This window comes from Anopheles coustani, chromosome X, assembly GCF_943734705.1.
Source record: "Anopheles coustani chromosome X, idAnoCousDA_361_x.2, whole genome shotgun sequence".
Classification (NCBI taxonomy): Eukaryota; Metazoa; Arthropoda; class Insecta; order Diptera; family Culicidae; genus Anopheles; species Anopheles coustani.
In genome coordinates, this window is record NC_071290.1 from 7976082 (window position 1) to 7994617 (window position 18536).

At 46.8% G+C, this 18536-nt stretch overlaps 3 protein-coding genes across 3 annotated transcripts in view; all 3 read left to right on the forward strand.

The window, feature by feature from the left end:
- LOC131269681 (TOX high mobility group box family member 4-like) overlaps window positions 1-9288 on the forward strand; it is a 36808-nt gene extending 27520 nt beyond the window's left edge. Inside the window, exons 6-10 of the mRNA XM_058272167.1 lie at window positions 255-335; window positions 468-878; window positions 3726-4022; window positions 6956-7392; window positions 7469-9288. Coding sequence (XP_058128150.1) covers window positions 255-335; window positions 468-878; window positions 3726-4022; window positions 6956-7392; window positions 7469-7553 — 1311 coding nt within the window. The 3' untranslated portion in view covers window positions 7554-9288. The remainder of the gene's footprint in view (window positions 1-254; window positions 336-467; window positions 879-3725; window positions 4023-6955; window positions 7393-7468) is intronic.
- Window positions 9289-12694: 3406 nt separating this feature from the next.
- On the forward strand, window positions 12695-16514 carry LOC131269543 (head-specific guanylate cyclase). The gene is made up of 6 exons (XM_058271963.1): window positions 12695-12797; window positions 13442-13625; window positions 13745-13818; window positions 13901-13983; window positions 14082-15436; window positions 15502-16514. The coding sequence occupies exons 2-6, from the start codon at window positions 13458-13460 to the stop codon at window positions 15880-15882; spliced, it is 2061 nt and encodes a 686-aa protein (XP_058127946.1). The 5' UTR covers window positions 12695-12797; window positions 13442-13457; the 3' UTR covers window positions 15883-16514.
- Window positions 16515-17621: 1107 nt separating this feature from the next.
- On the forward strand, window positions 17622-18127 carry LOC131269545 (uncharacterized). Its single transcript, XM_058271965.1, has 2 exons — window positions 17622-17660; window positions 17735-18127. The coding sequence occupies exons 1-2, from the start codon at window positions 17622-17624 to the stop codon at window positions 18125-18127; spliced, it is 432 nt and encodes a 143-aa protein (XP_058127948.1).
- The last annotated feature ends 409 nt before the right edge of the window (window positions 18128-18536 follow it).

Sequence of the window (18536 nt, forward strand, 5' to 3'; positions counted from 1 at the left end):
GGCTCCGGAAGATGGTCCTAAACCCCCCTCCCCTCCCCCGAGCCTTTGGTGGCTCTATATGTAGTTTGCCCTACTTGTGTTGCAATTTGGGAAATGTTAAAAGGCTATAAAAAAAAGCACTGCGAACAAAAACTGTCACGTATTGATGCGTCCTCGAATCAAGCGTTTGTTTTTGATGTTTGGTTCCCAGCCAAACGAATGTAATATTACACTCTAACGCAATGTCCTCTCGTTCGTATCTCTTTTCCTACCAGGTATATAAGAAGAAGACGGAGGCAGCTAAGAAGGACTACTTGAAAGCGCTGGCCGCCTACCGGGCGAGTTTAGTGTCAAAGGTACTTGGAGCAAATTGACACACATTTAACGGATGTTTGAAATTGCAGTTACCACTCGGATCCGAAGTCCCCATTATTGACCCATTGCTACTCTTTTTTTTGCTATCTCGCACAACCGTTCGCGCACAACAGGGCACCGAGGGCGAACAGCAGCAACAATCACCGCAACAATCAATTTATTCTCCGCCACCACAACCAACGATCCAGCAGCAGCAAACTCAGCAGCAGCAGCAGCAGCAGCAGCAGCAGAATCAGCAGCAGCACCATCACCACACAGCATCGCCGTCGCAGCAGCAGCAGCAGCAGCAGCAGCATCAGCTCCAGCAGCAACAGCAGCATCAACATCCGCAGCATCAGCATCACCAGCAGCAGCAGCCGCAACAGAACAATCATCTGGTGAATCACGCCAAGCACTCACCCCAGAACGGACCATCCGTGGGGCAGGCCACCGGTAGCCACCTGCAGCAACTGCAAGGACATCAGCAGCAGCAACACTCGAGCTATGCCGCGTCGTACGCCTCGTCGTACAAATCACCCCCGCAGGTTGGTGGCGTTACTGTTACATTTTACTTTTCATTTTTCGGCGCTATGTTATGCAAGCAGAGGTAGAAGCATTTCTATGATAGGAAATGTTTTTTTTTTGCTATACAACATTTAGAGACAACCGAACATCATCACCCCAACAAAGGGATGCGTCCGCCAGCATATTACTGGATTCGTTGTTATATTCCATATCTTCAGCTCGATGACTGAGTTTTCAGCTCGACTCGGAATGATTTTCCACATCCACATGCCATCTGCGGTAGCTTACATTTTCATTGGGAAGGTGAAACTCCCTTTTTTAGAATGATGCAAAACTACGTGCCAATGTTGTTTAAATGGAAATTTAATCGATTTGAAGGTTAAATCACATGCACTACTTTCTATCGAATTGAACTATTAGCATAAAATATCGCTAAAACCTGGGGAAAAATTAACCTTGCTTGTTACATATTCTTCAGTTGCATCATTTCGTATTGGAATGGCGCATAATGTTGTAGAAGTTCTTTACAAATTTACAACATGGGGCTTGTTTTATGTTTTTCAATTCTTTTAAATAGCTATCACATCGATTCAGAATGTATCGACTCGTGATTTTGTGATCTAATCTGCTTCAAGCTTCGAATGCAAACTTTAATTTCATTTAGGAGTTTGTTTAATTTCATGCGGATTTCATTATATCTGATGAACTGGAATCCGAAGCGATCGCACACCCTTCTGGATGGAAGTTTTCCTGAAATGTTTGTTTCATTGTTTCGTTCAAAATATGACCAGACAACACGCACTCATTACATCGGAGTTTTGAAGTGTTGTGCTGAAGAAGCAATGGGAAAGAACTCATAAACATGATGATCCAGCCGTAGCAAGCGATCAGGCTTCGGGCTATTCTGTGCACAAAACACACCGTGCGTCCGTCCTCCAACATGGAGCATCAACGCCAGCTGCTTCTACATTGCTAACCATCCTTGGCAGCGTGGCTAGTAACAAACACTGTCCATACGGCGTTACGTAGTGTGTTGCTGGTGTTACGTGCCGCGCTCCGTTACCGTGTTACTGTTCTGAACCAAAACAGTTAATAAAGTTGCACAATTTTTAACAAAACAACCAAAAAAACAACAACAATATACCCACAGCATCTCTCACGTGCCCTTCAGCACACGCATTCCGCCAATGCGTTCGTTCATTTAAGTTTGCCTAACCTTTTTTTTATGTTTTCCTTTCCCAATCTAAATCAACAATAAAACTCCGCTGGCTGAGTCAGACCCGTTTGCTACTTTCATCCTTTTCCCTCCCAAAATCTACGCACATACACACATACCCACCCTCGAACGCGCACCACATGCCATCAAAGACGTAATATTTTATGAATTACGAAATGAATTCAAATAGTAATAAAACAGCAGATTAAATAAATCAAAATACATTCTTTTGATACTGAAGAGTCGGGCATAGTGACATTATATCGCTATAGCGATGTGTGTATGTGCGCTTATGGTTGAGTAGGAAGGGAGGGGGGGTGAGAGAAGAAGAAAAAGGGAGGAAAGAGTGCCAGCTGCTTGCCCAAGGTTGGCGAACGGTATCACGGCACTTTGTTTTCTGTGTCCGTACGTGTGCTTGCGCGTGTGTGCATGACAGAGAAAGCACGCGTGCTGGGAGAAGGGAACCGAGAAGGGCACGAGAGTGGGACGGGGAGCGAAATTGAAAATGCTGTTTGTGATGCTTCAGACTCGTATCGTATGTATTACTTCTGCTGTGTGCCTTCTTTAAATGGATAGCATTTAATTTGAGGGCACATGATATAAAATAGCGAGTTCTATATAAAAGGCTTCAGTCGTACCAACACACTCATGCAGAGAGAGAGAGAGCGAGAGTGAGAGAGAGACAGAGGCACGCGCTATTGACAGGGCCGCATGTTTCGCCATTGTGTGCGTTATCTTGTCTCATCTTTCTCCTCTCTTCCCCTTGCTCTGGTACAACATTCAAGCTATCGATGTGTGCATGTGTATTAATGTATGTGTAGGTGTGTGTTGATGATGTAAGTTCACTAGCACTCATGCAGCCGTACCCCGCGAGCTGGTGTACGTGAGGAGGCGATTTTTGAGCGATATTCCTACCCGGCAGAAGTGTCGTGGCCGTCACTAAGAACGAGTGTTGAAAGTAATTCTGTCGGCCTTTGCATCCGGGGGCGAACGAAAAGTAATCAATTACAATTGCTGTACATATTTCCCACAAAGTGTTCAATGTTTGCAAATAGCGTTAGATTGTCATTAAGGTTAGGAGCAGCAATAGTACGCGTTCAAACGAGGGAAAGCTTAGCAAGAGGAAGTGTTTTAGGGATGGTACAAGCCTAGATTAGAGTTTTGGTTTTCACTGCGTTGATGTCGATAAGTTTCTCTCGATATTACATCAAGAAGTGCAATAACTCCCGCCACACGTGATGACCGTAGAAAACATCGAGTTTTTTCTTTGGTAAATCTCGCATCGTCAAAAACAAACCGAACCGGCGCGTCCGCGGAGCTGTTGAACCTCGCATGACAGTTCCGGGTTCGTGACGAGTAACAAAGCAAGCGGACGCGTTACGGAGGCGTCGGCTTCATCGGTAGGAAGAGCAGATTTTAACTTACAAATGCCAGGACAAAGGAGTCGTTGAAAGCAAACTTACAAAGAGGAGAGCACAGCGTTGAAAACGAACCCTCGTATTACAGCATTACACCTTGTTTGTGAACTGTTTTTAACATCAACATTTCGCAAGCCAGCGACCTACTGAAAATATTGTTCTAGGGTGTAAGAAGCGAAATTTCAATCCCTTTCTGCTTGTCAACAACTTTCGCCTTATTTCCGCCATTTCAGGGTATAATGCAAATGTCGCATCAGCATCAAAATATACATCCCGGACAAGCCACATCGCAACAGCAACACCAACATCAGTCAACTGCTCCACACCTTCATGGCCAACTATTACCAATAAACACGCAGCAGCACATGATGAACCACCAGCAACAGCAGCAGCAGCAGCATCAGCAGCAGCAATCGCATATGAGCATGTCCCAGCAGCATGCACTGAGCTCATCGCACAATGCGAACATCGCACACCAGTCGATGATGAACTTGCCGATGGCTCAGCAGCCGCATTACATGAATCAGCAGGTTAGTTTCTAATTTCCGTTGTGTCTAACAACGTTCCGTTTCTTTCTTCGTTGAATCTGTTTGATTTAAACAACCCGCACGCCACCACCTCGCTTCCGAGCGGACGCGGTCGCAGACAGACACGCTGGTTGTGTACTATGGTTGGTGTGGTTTCGGTTGTTGCTTTTTTTTTTGGTTTTTACTCGTATATTTTATGTTATTCGAGCAGGCGCAACGCCACTCGCTTGCATTCATCATTACCCGAAATCCGGTTGGAATCGTACCGGCAGAGCCTCTTCCTCCTTGGTTAGCAAACCTTGTTTTCACGCCCGCCTGCTGTATGGCGGCTGCCTTGTGCTTTATACTTTCATTCTCCACCCGACGAGTTTATTCCGTTTATTTTGCCAACCTTTTTTCAATGGCTTATGAAATTTGCGTTTTTGTTTGGTTTTGTTTGTCTTCCGAGACACAATCTTCGTCTATTCTCAATTTTTTCGTTTCTTGCCAACTAGACAATAACACAACCAGTATTCTTTTGCTTACCATTGCAGCACTTTCCATTAAGCTTCAACATATTTTAGGGGCATAATATCTGGTACAGAAGCCCATAGGTTCTAATCGTAGACGAACAGCGTCCCATAGAGTTGCATATAGCGACATAAGGTCCCGTTTGGCTTTGTGTGTGCGCAAAATGGTGGGGATATGGAAAAGGAAGGATAGCAGATAACGAGATAAAGTTAAGAAACAAAAACAAAAAAGAAATGAAAACATAGACTCGCACGCACGCACGCAAAAGCAAAACCGACACACTTTTAGGGTTTATCGTAATGATCGTATCGTCAGTTAATAGCTACACTAGACGTACTGTAATCAGTGTAAATGAAAATTATCGTATAGTTTATAACTTTTTATATTGGGCAACGGATAGCCAGATGCCTTCCCCAGGGCCAGGAGGGTTTGGATTGAAGGTTGCCTTTCTAGGCAGTCCTAGTTAAATACCAGTTTTCTTAAGATATCTTTCTATGTGGTTGGTACCAACGATCACCCACGGTTTGGGTGAAGGGAGGGCATTTTGGGGGTAACTACTAGTATAAGAAAGAGGCTTTTCCATGTGCCCTTTGACATCCGGAAGCGGTGATGTCGTTTTTTTTTTAAGCAGAGCAGTTCCATCAGTAGACTAGGGTCGTTAGAGTCAACTTCAAATTTGCGTCAATGCTTCAAAACAGCAGGTACCGAAGGTAACGTTCATGAACAACGCAGATTTCGTAATACCGAACGGGCATATGGGAGCCGAGAAACAGAGAGAAAGAGTATGTTTACCTCGTTGTCCGTTTCGATAAACTGTACATAGGATCAGGGGAAACAATAATCTTAAAAGACCCTATTATTGATAGAAAACAGATTGAATCCCGCACGGTGTGCGTGGTGGTACGATTGTCTTGTAAAAAGGAAACGAGTTTGTGTGAGGCTCATTAAATTTAACGGTTTAGAATATTCCATCTTGCATCAATAATCCGTCAAAGTAATGGACGGAAAAAATACATGTCGTGGGCAACTCTATGGCTCGCTGTACGCTCTTGTATAACAAATCCAGTACGCTAAACAAAAAAAACTAATAGATCGACACGCTAAGCTATGGTGTATGTAGGAAAAAAAAGAAACGAACCCGAAACAGAATGTTCAAACAAGTTAATGAAAATGAAAAGAAAGGAAAAGAATGTAGTTTCATGTAATGATGAATAAACAAAAAAAAAACTATATACTGTAATCAATTGCTACCGTAATTAAGACTTTGTAAAAGGCATATTGTAAACAAATATGGTAGACACTAGCTATCGATTAAAAATACGCAAAACGAAACAAAAATGTACATGTATATATTTACAAAAAAAAACCCTCTTACTATGTTAATGTTCGGTTCGGAGCCAGTGCATGCGAAGAGCAGACCATTAGAAAGACACACCCACACACACACACACACACATACACACAAACATAGATACACTAGCATACATTTTGAATAAATATATCTATGATAAGAAAAACAAAAACAGTAAAGCAAAAAACACGACATACTCACACACCCACCCACACCCACACATACACAGGCTAAGCAAACAAAACCAAACCCACAAACTCCGTGTCATTGTTTTTTGTTTAACTTCTTTCCGGAAAAGTGATGCTAGATATGCTGTTAATTTTTAAAAGTGCACAAGAACGAAGTAACGACAAAAAAATAGAGAGAGATAGAGAGAGAGGATGTTGGCGTATCGTTGGCTACGTTCGATTAGGATGATAGAAAAGGCGAGGGAGAAAGGGGCAGGGGCGGAGAAAAGCAAATTTCCGGATGAAAAGAATCTATTTACATTTACTTATTACGGTACGATCCTAGTTTGTTTTCTAGTGACATTCAGTGCAAAATTTTATATCTGTTCATGATTAATGTTGAGAAATACATAGTGTACAAACAACGACGATTGTTATATTCAATAGTAGAGTAGATGTTTTCCTAGTTTTCGCAGCACGATGGAGGCTCTGTTAGAAGCTGGTACGCGCTAGCTAACAACCGGCCAAAAATCCCTGGTCTCTGCATCATCATCATCATCATCATCATCGTCGGGCATCGGCATCATCTTCATCATTAATATCTTCATTCTCATTGTGTGCGGCTTTCCTGTTCTTCGCATTAACCGGACGATAGGTTGTTTAGCTATGCGGGTTCGAACTGTGCGAGCTGCGTCGTGTTTTGTTGTCGCGTGGCAAAACACTGCCAAGAAAAATCCGAAGTGGGACGGGGAAGGCAAACCAGGCGTGCAAAGTTGTGTTGTTGTCTCTGCCCCATGTCTTTTAAATGCCCTTTTTTTGAGAAAAGGCGTGGCGCTTCTGGGCCTGCTACGCGCGGTCTTGCTCACAATTGACGTTTTACGTGAAAACTTTGCGATGTTCCGTTCCAGATGAATCACATACAGCTCCAGCAACATCAGCAGCACCAGCAGCACCAACAGCAGCAACTCCATCACCAGCAGCAGCAGCAGCAACAGCAGCGTCAGATGCAGATGCAGGGCGGTGGCATGCACGCCCAACCGATGGGCATTCCTAGCGACCACATGGGCAACCAACAGCAGCAGCAGTCAGTCCAGCAGCATCAACAGCAGCAAATGGCACCGCCAATGCAGCAACAACAGCCGCAGCACAGCCAGCAACAGCTCCAGCACAACAATCCTGGCATGGCAACCAGCACGGCCTCAATATCGGACGAAAGCCCGGCGGCGGAACAGCAGGGGATACAACCGGTGCAGTGCATACGACAGGGCTGCACCAATCTGGCCATCATCAACACTGACTGGGAGGATGAGTATTGCAGCAACGAGTGCGTCGTCTCACACTGTCGGTAAGCGAAAAGTGTCCTTCGACCTTCGTCGATGCCATTCCCGGTCAAATATCTCATATTCGCACGTGCATTGCAGGGACGTGTTTGGAAGCTTCCAGAAGGACAGCACCCAGAACAACAACGCACAGCAACAATCGCAGTCGTTTTCGGCGGTGAAATAAGTCCTTCTCGTCTCAGCGAATTGACTTGACGGCGAAGACAAATAAAGGGCGGGGGTCGTCGCGCCTACCAAAGGCAAGAAGGTCACACACTTCTACCGCAATCAAACGCCACGAAGACGGTCATCCGAGCTACCGTAAACCGCTAAGAGAGTGTACTAAACCATAGATTACTAGCTAGCAAGCCCAATATTGACGTACGGAACACACAACGCGCAACCGAAAAAAAGACAGGGGCGTCGCATCGAACGACCACACATAGTATCATAGGCGAAGGCAATAAGCTAGAGAGGGGAGGGGGGGGAGGGGGGGACACGAACAAGCTTACAAGTATTCTACTTCCTTGCGCGAGACCTCACTCCGGCAGCCACCCCAGGCTGAACGAAAAATTATTGGATGCAGTGATGTACCAAAGTTGGTTTCGAAACTGTTTATTTATAATAATTCTGGGAAAGATCTTTCGTACCATTTTTTACGGCTCTTTCCTCACGTAACGTACGCATGACGGTATGCGTTCGAATACAAATAGTTTTTATTCACAATAAGGCGCAGTTTGTTTCCTGCGCACCCGTGGAAGGTAATTACGTCTTTGCTTGTCCCCAACGGTGTACGTCACTGACCTCCCGAGTACATGATGCTAATAGTCGTCTCCAGTGTGCGTGCTCCACAAACGCTACATTTGCTAGGGCATAAATATTCGTTTATCGTTGATTATTACGACAAAAGCGGACGAATCGCAACGGGAGCACTTACGGGGAGGGGGAGGGGAGTGTTACGGTCCATAAGTTCATCCCGAGTGATCCTGTGCAATATTCCACTTCAAACTTCATGCGGTATTGAATTGAATGTATAAGCAATCAGATAGTTTTTACAACAACAAACAAAAAATTATACGAAAATTTCCCATACCTCGACGGGAGGTTGAAATCGAACGTTACAAAGGTGATTTAGGCGATGAACGAGAATGTAAGTTCCTTTACTGTTGAGGGGGGTAGGGCGTAACATATACGGGGCTCCCATGTTTAGCAGTTGTGCACTCGTTTCTAACTGTATAATAATGAAAATGGCGATGATGCGTGCAGCGAATCACTTTTAGCCAATATAGATATATACCTACACTAAATTTCAAGTCCCGTTTAGATTGCGTTCTTTACTGTTCTCTTATTTCGTTGCTAACGGTTATTGTGTTATGTAAAAATGAGTTGACGATTGCGTACGTTTGCAAAATTGCAGTATCCGGCTATGAATTAAACAACGTCTAAGTTTTCGTGGAACCCAACTAAGTTAGTGAATTTCGAACAGGAAAAAAACTCCCCTCTTAAAGACACCACTCCTTATCGCTAAATTAGTTTAACGATTCGGTATTTAAAAATTAAAGAGGCACTCAACGTGTGCAACGTTAGGCTTTTTTCGTGTTAATGTTCTCTGAATTCATTTTGCAGGTTGCAAAATCGCAACCAGTTTGTTGTAATAGCCAAAGGGGCTATTCTTTTTCGTCTTTTCTGACCCGAAGTGCATAGTGCCAGTTGGGATTCGAATCAACTACGAATCGAAAGAAGTTAAATATATTATTTCCGTAACATTTTAACTCGTTCGCAGTTAAAAACCAGCCATAGTTTCTGCAAGCAAAGGGACTTTTGTTTTGTTTTCCGGGTGCTTTATTCATGGCCGGTACTGTACAAGAGCAAGAGGGTCCCGATAACTTTGCCATTCTTGTTGATAGCAGCAGGGTAGTGGAGGAAAATTAAACGAAAAAGGCACACATACACATACACATTATGTTAATTAATGTACTCCATCAACGTTTTACTTATTTTCTACCAATTTGGAATATATATATATTTTTTTTGTACCAAGTTCGTTCGTTAGAATAACGTACCTATTTAAGTAACAATAGTAATTTTAGTTAGCAATGAGACAAAACATTCTACCAAGTAATATATGTACTGTTGCTCAGCAGAAAAAAAGCAAGTGTCCGTTGTTTTGTTCCGTTTTTTCGACGTTGTTCAATTGCCTGAAAGGTTCTTGCTGATCAGCTTGGACGAAGAGGAGATATAGGCATATAAATAATGAAGAGCAAACAGGTAATTGATCGTTCAGGATAGTATGGTACAGGAGCTTCGTGTAACGGTCGTTTCAAACGAGATTAAAACCTTTTTTTTTGCAAAAGCACCGTTAGATAGACGTTTACGAATAAGCTGACGAGCCGTGATGGTGTGTGAATTGAGGCTCTTGATAGAAAATAACTAACGAAGCGCAATGGATCATTCCCTACTCAATTTCCTGCGCCCAATGTGCATCGTTTCGTCTCAGCTTGATGAGGATAATTTGCTGCGTTGTCGTACGAAACAAAAACGAGCTGTTCCAAACCACGTTGGCGAGTTGGAGGAGCCGGTCACATATTTAATGCATTGCTAAGAGTACACATTGTAATGGAAAAGCATGCGAAAATCGAGATGGCACGCGTTGTTTAAACCGTTTACAAAATATTCTAGCTTCGCCAAATCTGCGCGAAGGGATGATACCGTAGGTAATGTACAACAATAAAAGAACTTAAGAACTTAGAAACCAGGAGTTACAGCAGCGTCACGATTTTCGGCAAATCGGACCGTTATCTGGTGCGTGACACGGCGTTTCTCTAAGCAGCTAACGTGGAAGCACCACGCTGGTATCAGGCTTGCATGACGGGTAAGGTAAGCAAAACTCTGACGCGAAAATTCGCTGCTTTCCGAGGATTTTGGCGTTTAGCGTGTAGCGACCAGGGTCCAATGTCTTGCGGCAGGTCGTTAAGAGATGCCAGTTCGAACTAGTCTGCCGTATTTTTTCGACCTCAATTATACCGAAAAGGTTAGCCGATTGGAAGTACGAGCCGAAAACGATGTATTGTAACAGGGTCGCAGGACGCCATTGAAGGATTGTTAGTGAAGATCTAACATCAGCGGAGAACACCGTGGGTTGTCGAAAATGTACAGTCTCTCCCACGACAGCGTTCGCTCTACCAAAATACTTTGTATACAATCTAGGTAAGTCTAGGTAAGTGATAGAATTTAAAAGATGGTAATTGAAATTTTACTCGCTATCCGTGGGTTGTATAAACTGATACTTATCCAGTTAAAGTCTAGATTAAAATAGGCTTATAGGGGATTATTCTAATAACCCATATCGGATGCTGCAAAAGCGTGATAACAACTGGAACATTGTGAAAGACGGAGAAAGGTCTATAAACGATCGTTTGGCAATCTCGCTTACACAAGACTGATAAGGCTGATCACCTCCTAGTGATGCTTATCCCCTAGTACGGAGCAGTGAAAATGTACGTAGATTTTACACAACCGAACTGACGTCCGATTCATTCTTTTCTCATTCCAAATTCGGGATTTATAAATCCCCACTGCACGGAAACGGTTTCTATTTTACTTATTTAAGACACTTTAATCAAAGATCGAATGGAAACTTTTCGGTTGCCTTGGAATTGTGGGGAAAATGAAAGAAAATGTAAACTTATGGATTTTACCAATTTAAAACCATGCTACTGTAACGGTTTGATGAAAAAAGAAAGAGCTCTGCTACTGCTTTTGAAATTTATAAAACCATCCATTTCTGAGTATCGGAAAAGTTATACCTTATTCTTAGCTCTTTGCAACGGTTTATCTAATGAAGCAAAGCGTTTGCAATGTTCAACCGAACCGAAGTAATATGAAATAACAACCTTTTCCAATTCCCAAGCAGTTTCCATACCTTACTATGGTTTAAAACTGGTTTCTAGCGTCTTTACACTTTACTTTTCTACTTCAATGGTGTCGGGTCACTTGTATATCTTTTAAATGCTTTAAGACTATTGTATAATAAAAGTCGTTCGTACAACGCTTTCTTGTCGAGGACATAACACCACACTTATTAGCATTGACAGACGTTCAGTGCTGAGTTAAAACTGTCATGGAAACACATTTAAGAAACAGTAGTCAGTGGTGATTCCAAATTTTGTGCTAGTAGAACGTTATCGGAGTCTAAAAAGCAGAAGCAAGAGGCATATAACTCTGACAATATTATCTGTGCCACATTTCGCATGTAGTTTGCTTAGTTTGTTGTTAAATTTAATCGCTAGTCATAGAGGAAATTATGTTTAAAAAAGTTATTTGTATTATTTAGTATATTTTTTCTTTTGTCTGTATTACTTTTTTGACTGGGTGTAAAGAAAATGATTGTATGAAGAAAATTATACCATCACTATCCTGTATTAACTATGTAGCACGGTTGGTTTCTAAATAGTGGTGTCGTTTCGAGGTTCTATGGATACGTAACTGATTCTTTTTTCTAGAATAAAGGGTGCATCTATCACACCTTTCAGTTATTGATATACAATACATCTTTTGCCATCTTTTAGCGCGATGTCCGCAGCTGCCCAACCTGTTAATACTATCGCCGGACCTGTTAAGATAACGCGAGCGTCGTTTAGTGACTTCGTTCAAATCATTAAGAGTATGGCCGACCCTTTTAAGGCAATGTTGGCACGCTTAGCGCGATAGCCGCACCTTTTTGGGACATAAGCCGTTCCTTTTAGCAGCAGTCACTTTTTTAAGCCTTTTATGAGCGTGTTTGTTCAAAGAGATGGTTTCGAATACTTTTTTGTTTAGCTGAAGTGTTCTAAAATAACAAAGTTATAACGACACTAACGTGTTGTAGTGTTTTATGAGAGGTGATAAACATAAGTGTGTGTGTGTTTTTTTTCCCTTCCTAGCCCTCCTTTCCTTCTTTCCTCCCTACAAAAGGATTTCAAACGGTGCTTGCTTCAAAGTGCAACTGCACCGGTCGATGGATATAATTGAATTATTAATCGTCGTAATGGTGTGTGCCATAGCGCAGCTCGTTAGCAGGTCGTAGCCCAACCACACCCACGTACACACACTCACACACACTTAACGGCGATGTCCCGAGCCGTGGAGGATGCCTTCGTACGGGGCAAGCGCCGTCGACACTCGGCAGTCGGGCTCGGGTTGCATAACCGAAGGACAATCCTCTATACACACGGTAGTAGTAGGCTGGTGGAAAACAAAAACAGCCCTGGTGGTGCCAGTAGCATCGGGGTTTTTGAACGAACCGAAACCTTCTGACGTCGAACTCTTTGTAGCTGGGTAGCACTTTGTTTGGTGGTTGCTGCTCATCCGGAGTGGAGTGTTTCGTATCGAGGTAGCAGCGAGGTAGCGAGAAGTCCGTTAGTATATAGGAGTGTCTCAAGGTACGCCACAGGTAGGTGTTGGAGCTGGTGTTAAAGAGGACAACCGCATCCTCATTGCTGCAATCAAGCCAGATTCAATCAATCTAGATACCCAACACACATGTTGTGGAGTGAAGTATATCTTGCCATACTCATAAATATTGTGTTACAACTAAGGAAGCTGCATGGCACACATCCGGCCGATTGCTTTTTCCATCATCGACCCCAGGACAGCCTATGTTTTCAACGTTCCAAGGCTCCATCCTAGCGCACGCGCCTTCCATCGGGCAGCTCTAGGTGCAGAAGTTGCTAGTTGTTATATTTAGCATTGCCTGTGAGATTGCATTCGATAATTGGTGGGAATTAGTTTCCCGAAAGATCTTGTTGCCCACGATTTGGATGCGAATTTGTCTTCGCCAGCAATTTCGCGGTTGATCGCCACCTCTTGCCTGACGGGACACAGGAGTTGTTGGGACGTGCCGTGCCCGGAACGTTCGTGGAGAAAATCGATAACCCGAGGAGGAGTGGCTGAATTTCACACTTCGTTCGGGAAGTTTGTACGGAGACAAAAAAAAATAGAAGCTGTTTAAGAAGGCTGCTCGCACTAGACGTACTCATTTCTGGTATCAAAACTGAAGGGTAAGGGCTCGTTTTGCGTTGTTGACTTCCATTTCAGCGGCCTTGGTAACACTATGGCCTGCCCGTTCGCGAAGCATGTCTCGGCGGAGCACTTCCAACGGCAGCCGTCGATTGCGGAGGCGCACAGCTGGAATCTGGACGAGGACCTGAGCGAGCTGCCGAGCGACGCGCTAACGCTCACCCATCTGAACGCAGCGATTCAGCTGCTGACGGCTCCGTCGGTAGGTTCCACTGTGCGGAGCGTTTTTTTGCTCCGAGTTCTGTCCAACAAATAACAACACCAAGCGGTCCATTCGTTTGTCTGTCCTTCCCATTCCCTCCCCTCCCCCGCTTCGTCTAGATCGAAAACGTTCACGAGGCGCTGATGTCATTGATCGGGAAGTATAGCAACAGGTGGCCGGGGCTGTCAAAGCTGTAAGTACGCCGTAGTGGCAACAATGACCTGTGGGAACAACAAGGTGAATGTTTCGTTTGTTTGGTTTTCAACGCTCGGCAGCAAAACGGAGCGTAGCGCGCTGTCGATCTATCCGCACTACGACTATCTGGCGGACATCCAGGACAATCTCACCCAGATCGATGGTATGTTATAATTCGAGAACCAGAGTGCGTCGTCGTCGTCGTCGGAATGGCTCGCTTATGTGTGTGGTTTACCCCTCTCTCTCTCTCTATCGCTTCAGAGTCGGCCGTGTCGGAGATACTGGTGTTGCTTGGCGAGGAGCTCATACAGACGAGCTGCGTGGGCGTGATCGAGCGAGCGTTCAAGTGTCTCGGGTCGGACCTGCAGGAGTTCCTCGGCTCGCTGGACGGCGTGTACGACGTGCTGAAGCTGCAGGAGGAGGACATCTCCGACACGGGCTTCGTGTGCGCCGGCGAGGGCGAGCTGATCTTCACGTCCGACCGGTCGGTGCTGGCCTGGCTGCTGCTCGGCTGCCTGAAGGCGCTCGCCCGGCTGCTGTTCAACCAGGAGCCGGAAATCGAGCTGGAGCCGCTGCCCGGCGACACGCTGCGCTACCGCTATCTGCTGAAGATGGACGAACCGACGGAGGACGGGGCCCGGGCGGCGTGGGAGGAGACGGCGGGCGGGGCGGCGGGGGTGCGCGAGAGTGTGTCGGCGGACGCGCGCGACCTCAAGGTGAGCAACCAGTTCTTCTGCAACGCCTTCCCGTGGCACTTCATCATGGACGAGCAGCTGAACCTGGTGCAGATGGGGCAGGCGTTCAGCCGGCTGTTCAAGAGCTACCCGGCGATGGCCGGCGGTGGCGCCCTGGCCGCCGGCACCGTGTTCCGCTTCAAGCGGCCGCGCGGTCTGCAGCTGAACTTCCGCGAGATCGTACGGCGCACCAACACGCCGTTCATGATCTCGCTCCGGGCGCCGCCCGGCCGGCCCGACTTCTTCGCCAAGGGGCTCGAGATCAAGGGCCAGATGGTGTTCTGCCCCGAGTCGAATTCGCTGCTGTTCGTCGGCTCGCCGTTCCTCGACGGGCTGGAGGGGCTCACCTGCAACGGTCTGTTCATCTCCGACATCCCGCTGCACGATGCGACACGCGAGGTGATCCTGGTGGGCGAGCAGGCGCGCGCCCAGGACGGGCTGCGGCGGCGCATGGACAAGCTGAAGAGCTCGATCGAGGAGGCGAACGCGGCCGTCATCAAGGAGCGCAAGAAGAACGTCAGCCTGCTGCAGCTGATCTTCCCCGCCGAGATCGCCGAGCGGCTCTGGCTGGGCGCGCAGATCGACGCGAAGACGTACCCCGAGGTGACGATGCTGTTCAGCGACATCGTCGGCTTCACCAGCATCTGCTCGCGCGCCACCCCGTTCATGGTGATCAACATGCTCGAGAACCTGTACAAGCACTTCGACGAGCTGTGCGGCTTCTTCGACGTCTACAAGGTGGAGACCATCGGGGACGCCTACTGCGTCGCCAGCGGGCTACACCGGGCCAGCATCTACGATGCGCACAAGGTCGCCTGGATGGCACTGCGTATGATCGAGACCTGCACCCTCTACAACACGCATGACGGTCAGCACATTAAGGTAGGTCCCGGCTCAAGATACCCGCACGCCCCATTCACCCATCTTCACCTCCTGCACGTTCGCAGATGCGCATCGGTATCCACACCGGTACGGTGCTCGCCGGTGTCGTTGGCCGCAAGATGCCCCGGTACTGCCTGTTCGGGCACAACGTGACCATCGCCAACAAGTTCGAGTCCGGCAGCGAGGCGTGCAAGATCAACATCAGCCCGACGACGCGCGAATGGCTGGTGAAGCATCCCGACTACTGCTTCCAGCTGGCCGCCCGCGATGCCTCCTGCATGCCGAAGGAGTTCACCGAGTCCCGGGGGATGACTTGCTACTTCCTCGACGGCTACAAGCATCCGACGGTCAGCAACGAGTGTCCGCTCAAGGAGCACATCGAGGAGGCGATGAAGCAGACGTTGCTGGACACGAATGAGGGTGCTACCGTCGAGGTTAACCAGTAGACCAGTATTTGTATGTGTGTGTGTGTGTGGGCGTGTGCATGTCTGAATGTGTGAGAGAGCGAGTGGATGCGTGTGTGACCTCCATACTACGAATCACGTATTAGAGATGACCATGTTAGAGCAGCGCGTGGGGCACTAGCCGTCCCCGTGCGCACTATTTATCGATGTTAGTAGATGTATAACCGGAGGCCCTGCCATCAGCATTGGTCTTTCGATGAAGCTATAATGTGCTGTTTCCATAACCATTTGCTACATTTAACCCCATCCACGGAGAACCGGGTGAGACGCGAGCATATACCACCATAGACCAGCCACCATTCCTCGGACGCAGGACGACGAACTGACCCGGGAGGCCACGACATTTTAATGGCTAATGTCGACAACGGTTTGACGTGGCCTTCGACCACTCTCTGCCACCGTGGGAGTACTTATTCGTTTATTGTTTTCTCAAAGAGATTACGACCCCGCGCCGTATGTACTTCTCTAGTTGTTGCCATCGACGAAAGTCCTTACGAGGAAGTGTGTGTGTGTGTGTGTATGTGTGTTGTATGGCTGTTCTGCAAACGGGGCAGAAGGTAGTTTTCTATCGAAACATTTAGTGCTTTTTCTTAAATAAAATCTAGTCCCAAAATAGGTAAGACTCCCGGGGGGAAGGTGCTCTATTACGAACACATCCGAAACTAAAGAACGGCGATGAGCGGAGGGCAATCACCGGCAATGGCAATGGCGGATCCGCTCGCACAATGGGATGGATTCTGGCTTACCATCGGCCAGCCGGGGAGCGTCGCGGATCGTGGATGTGGAAGATCCAATTACAATCCATATCACCACACTGACCTGCCGGTTTGACCTTCAGCGCCGTTGTCATACGATGTGGGACGCTGCCCCTTATCACACCCCAAACCCGGGATCGGGATCACTGTCGAGTGGAACGAGACGCGCTTGGCAGCTACAGGCTGCCTAAAGGGCAAAGTGATAAAGCGCATATGGTATCGCTCCGGGTATGCGATCAATTCTCAAATGTGAAAGTGAAATGGATGACGCGAGCGGGGGAAGACGATAAGAGAGACAGTGGGGGAAAGCGAGTGAGCTGATGGCTTTGAAGTAATGTTTTCAAACAATACTTGTTTTATTTTTTAAATCCCAACGATTTGACTGTCACGATTACTAAGTGAAAAACAACAACACTCTATCCACTTGTCATGACAATGCATTAACTCCATGGGATTTGTTTTACTTTTGGGAAACGACTGGTGAACAACGATAGACTGATGGACCAAGTAAGAAGCTTATTCGTTTTGACAAATAAAACAAAAGCAAAACAAATAACTTTCAACCGGAACTTGATCGTAACAGCTATACGTCGATGTGTCTATATAATTGGATGACGGGGGTACGGATAAGTGTATTACTCAAATCGAAGAGTCATCGTACCCACCGACGGCAAGTCGGAAACGATCGTATTTATCCAGCAGGCGATCGCCATCGCTCCACGAGTACATTAGCTTGGACTGCTGCAGACCTTGAGCTCATTTGACGGCTCTATAATCGTAACATTCATTTCGCCGCGTCGGGTAGATCCTGGCCACGGAGGGAGATATAAAGCGAAGGTGGTCGCTTCCTGTTTATGAGAAAGTGTTTGGATAGCCAAGCCTAACCACAGTAGTGTAGCGGCCAGCGGGAGTAGCGTAGCGTAGCGTAGTACACTCGGTAAAGGAGACAACGATAGGAAGGATACCATGAAGACACTGCTGGTTTCTGCGTCCTTGTTCGCACTGGTTAGTATTCGCCAGACCCGAGAAGTCCCCGAGTAGGATCGAAACGTCATTCGTGCTCTCTATTCCCGGTGTAGACACACGGTGTGTACGTGATGCGGACGTTCGCCGATGCCGCCACGTACAAGGATGAGTGCGTCGAGCAGTATCACGCCAAGGGAAACTCGCTGATCGACTACATGCGGCAGGTGTACCGCGATAACGACGCCGATGATGACAGCCACTGGTGTGTGATACGGTGCATTCTGCTGAAGTCGGGCCTGCTGCTGCTGGACGGTGCGGTCGACGCGTTCCAGGTGGACAACATCCACGAGCAGATGCAGCAGAGCAACGCCATCGTGGAGGACCCGGAAGACATTCGCAGCGAAACGGACCGCTGCCTGCGGGAGTCGGACCGCGTGTGGGATACGTGTCTACGGGCGTATACCTTCTTTTCGTGCATTCAGAGCACCGAGTATGATCTGTTCTGACCCTCCTGCCATCCTCTACCTCGTGGTGGGGAACTTGTAGACGTTTGACCGAGCGGAGATCATAGATTGTTGTATAAATATATGAATAGTCAATTATCATTTCTGGTTTGTTTTGTGTGGACACACATCGGATAAGGGCTAGGTGGTCCAACGATCAATTTCCATTGCAGCAAAAGCAAACCTGTCCAGCGAGTAGCATAGATCAGCTGACCAGCCAGGTCGCTATGGTGCAGACCTTATCGCCTAACAGCGGCGTCGCTTCCTTGTTCGCTCTCCGGACGCAAGCGAACACATTGCAGAGCACAATGGCAACGACCACAACCGCGGCGCGACCCAATCAATTTGCCCCGTAATCAAATAAGTGGAAATGTTCCAAATCTTTCCGCGAGCACAATGCAAACACCTCGGT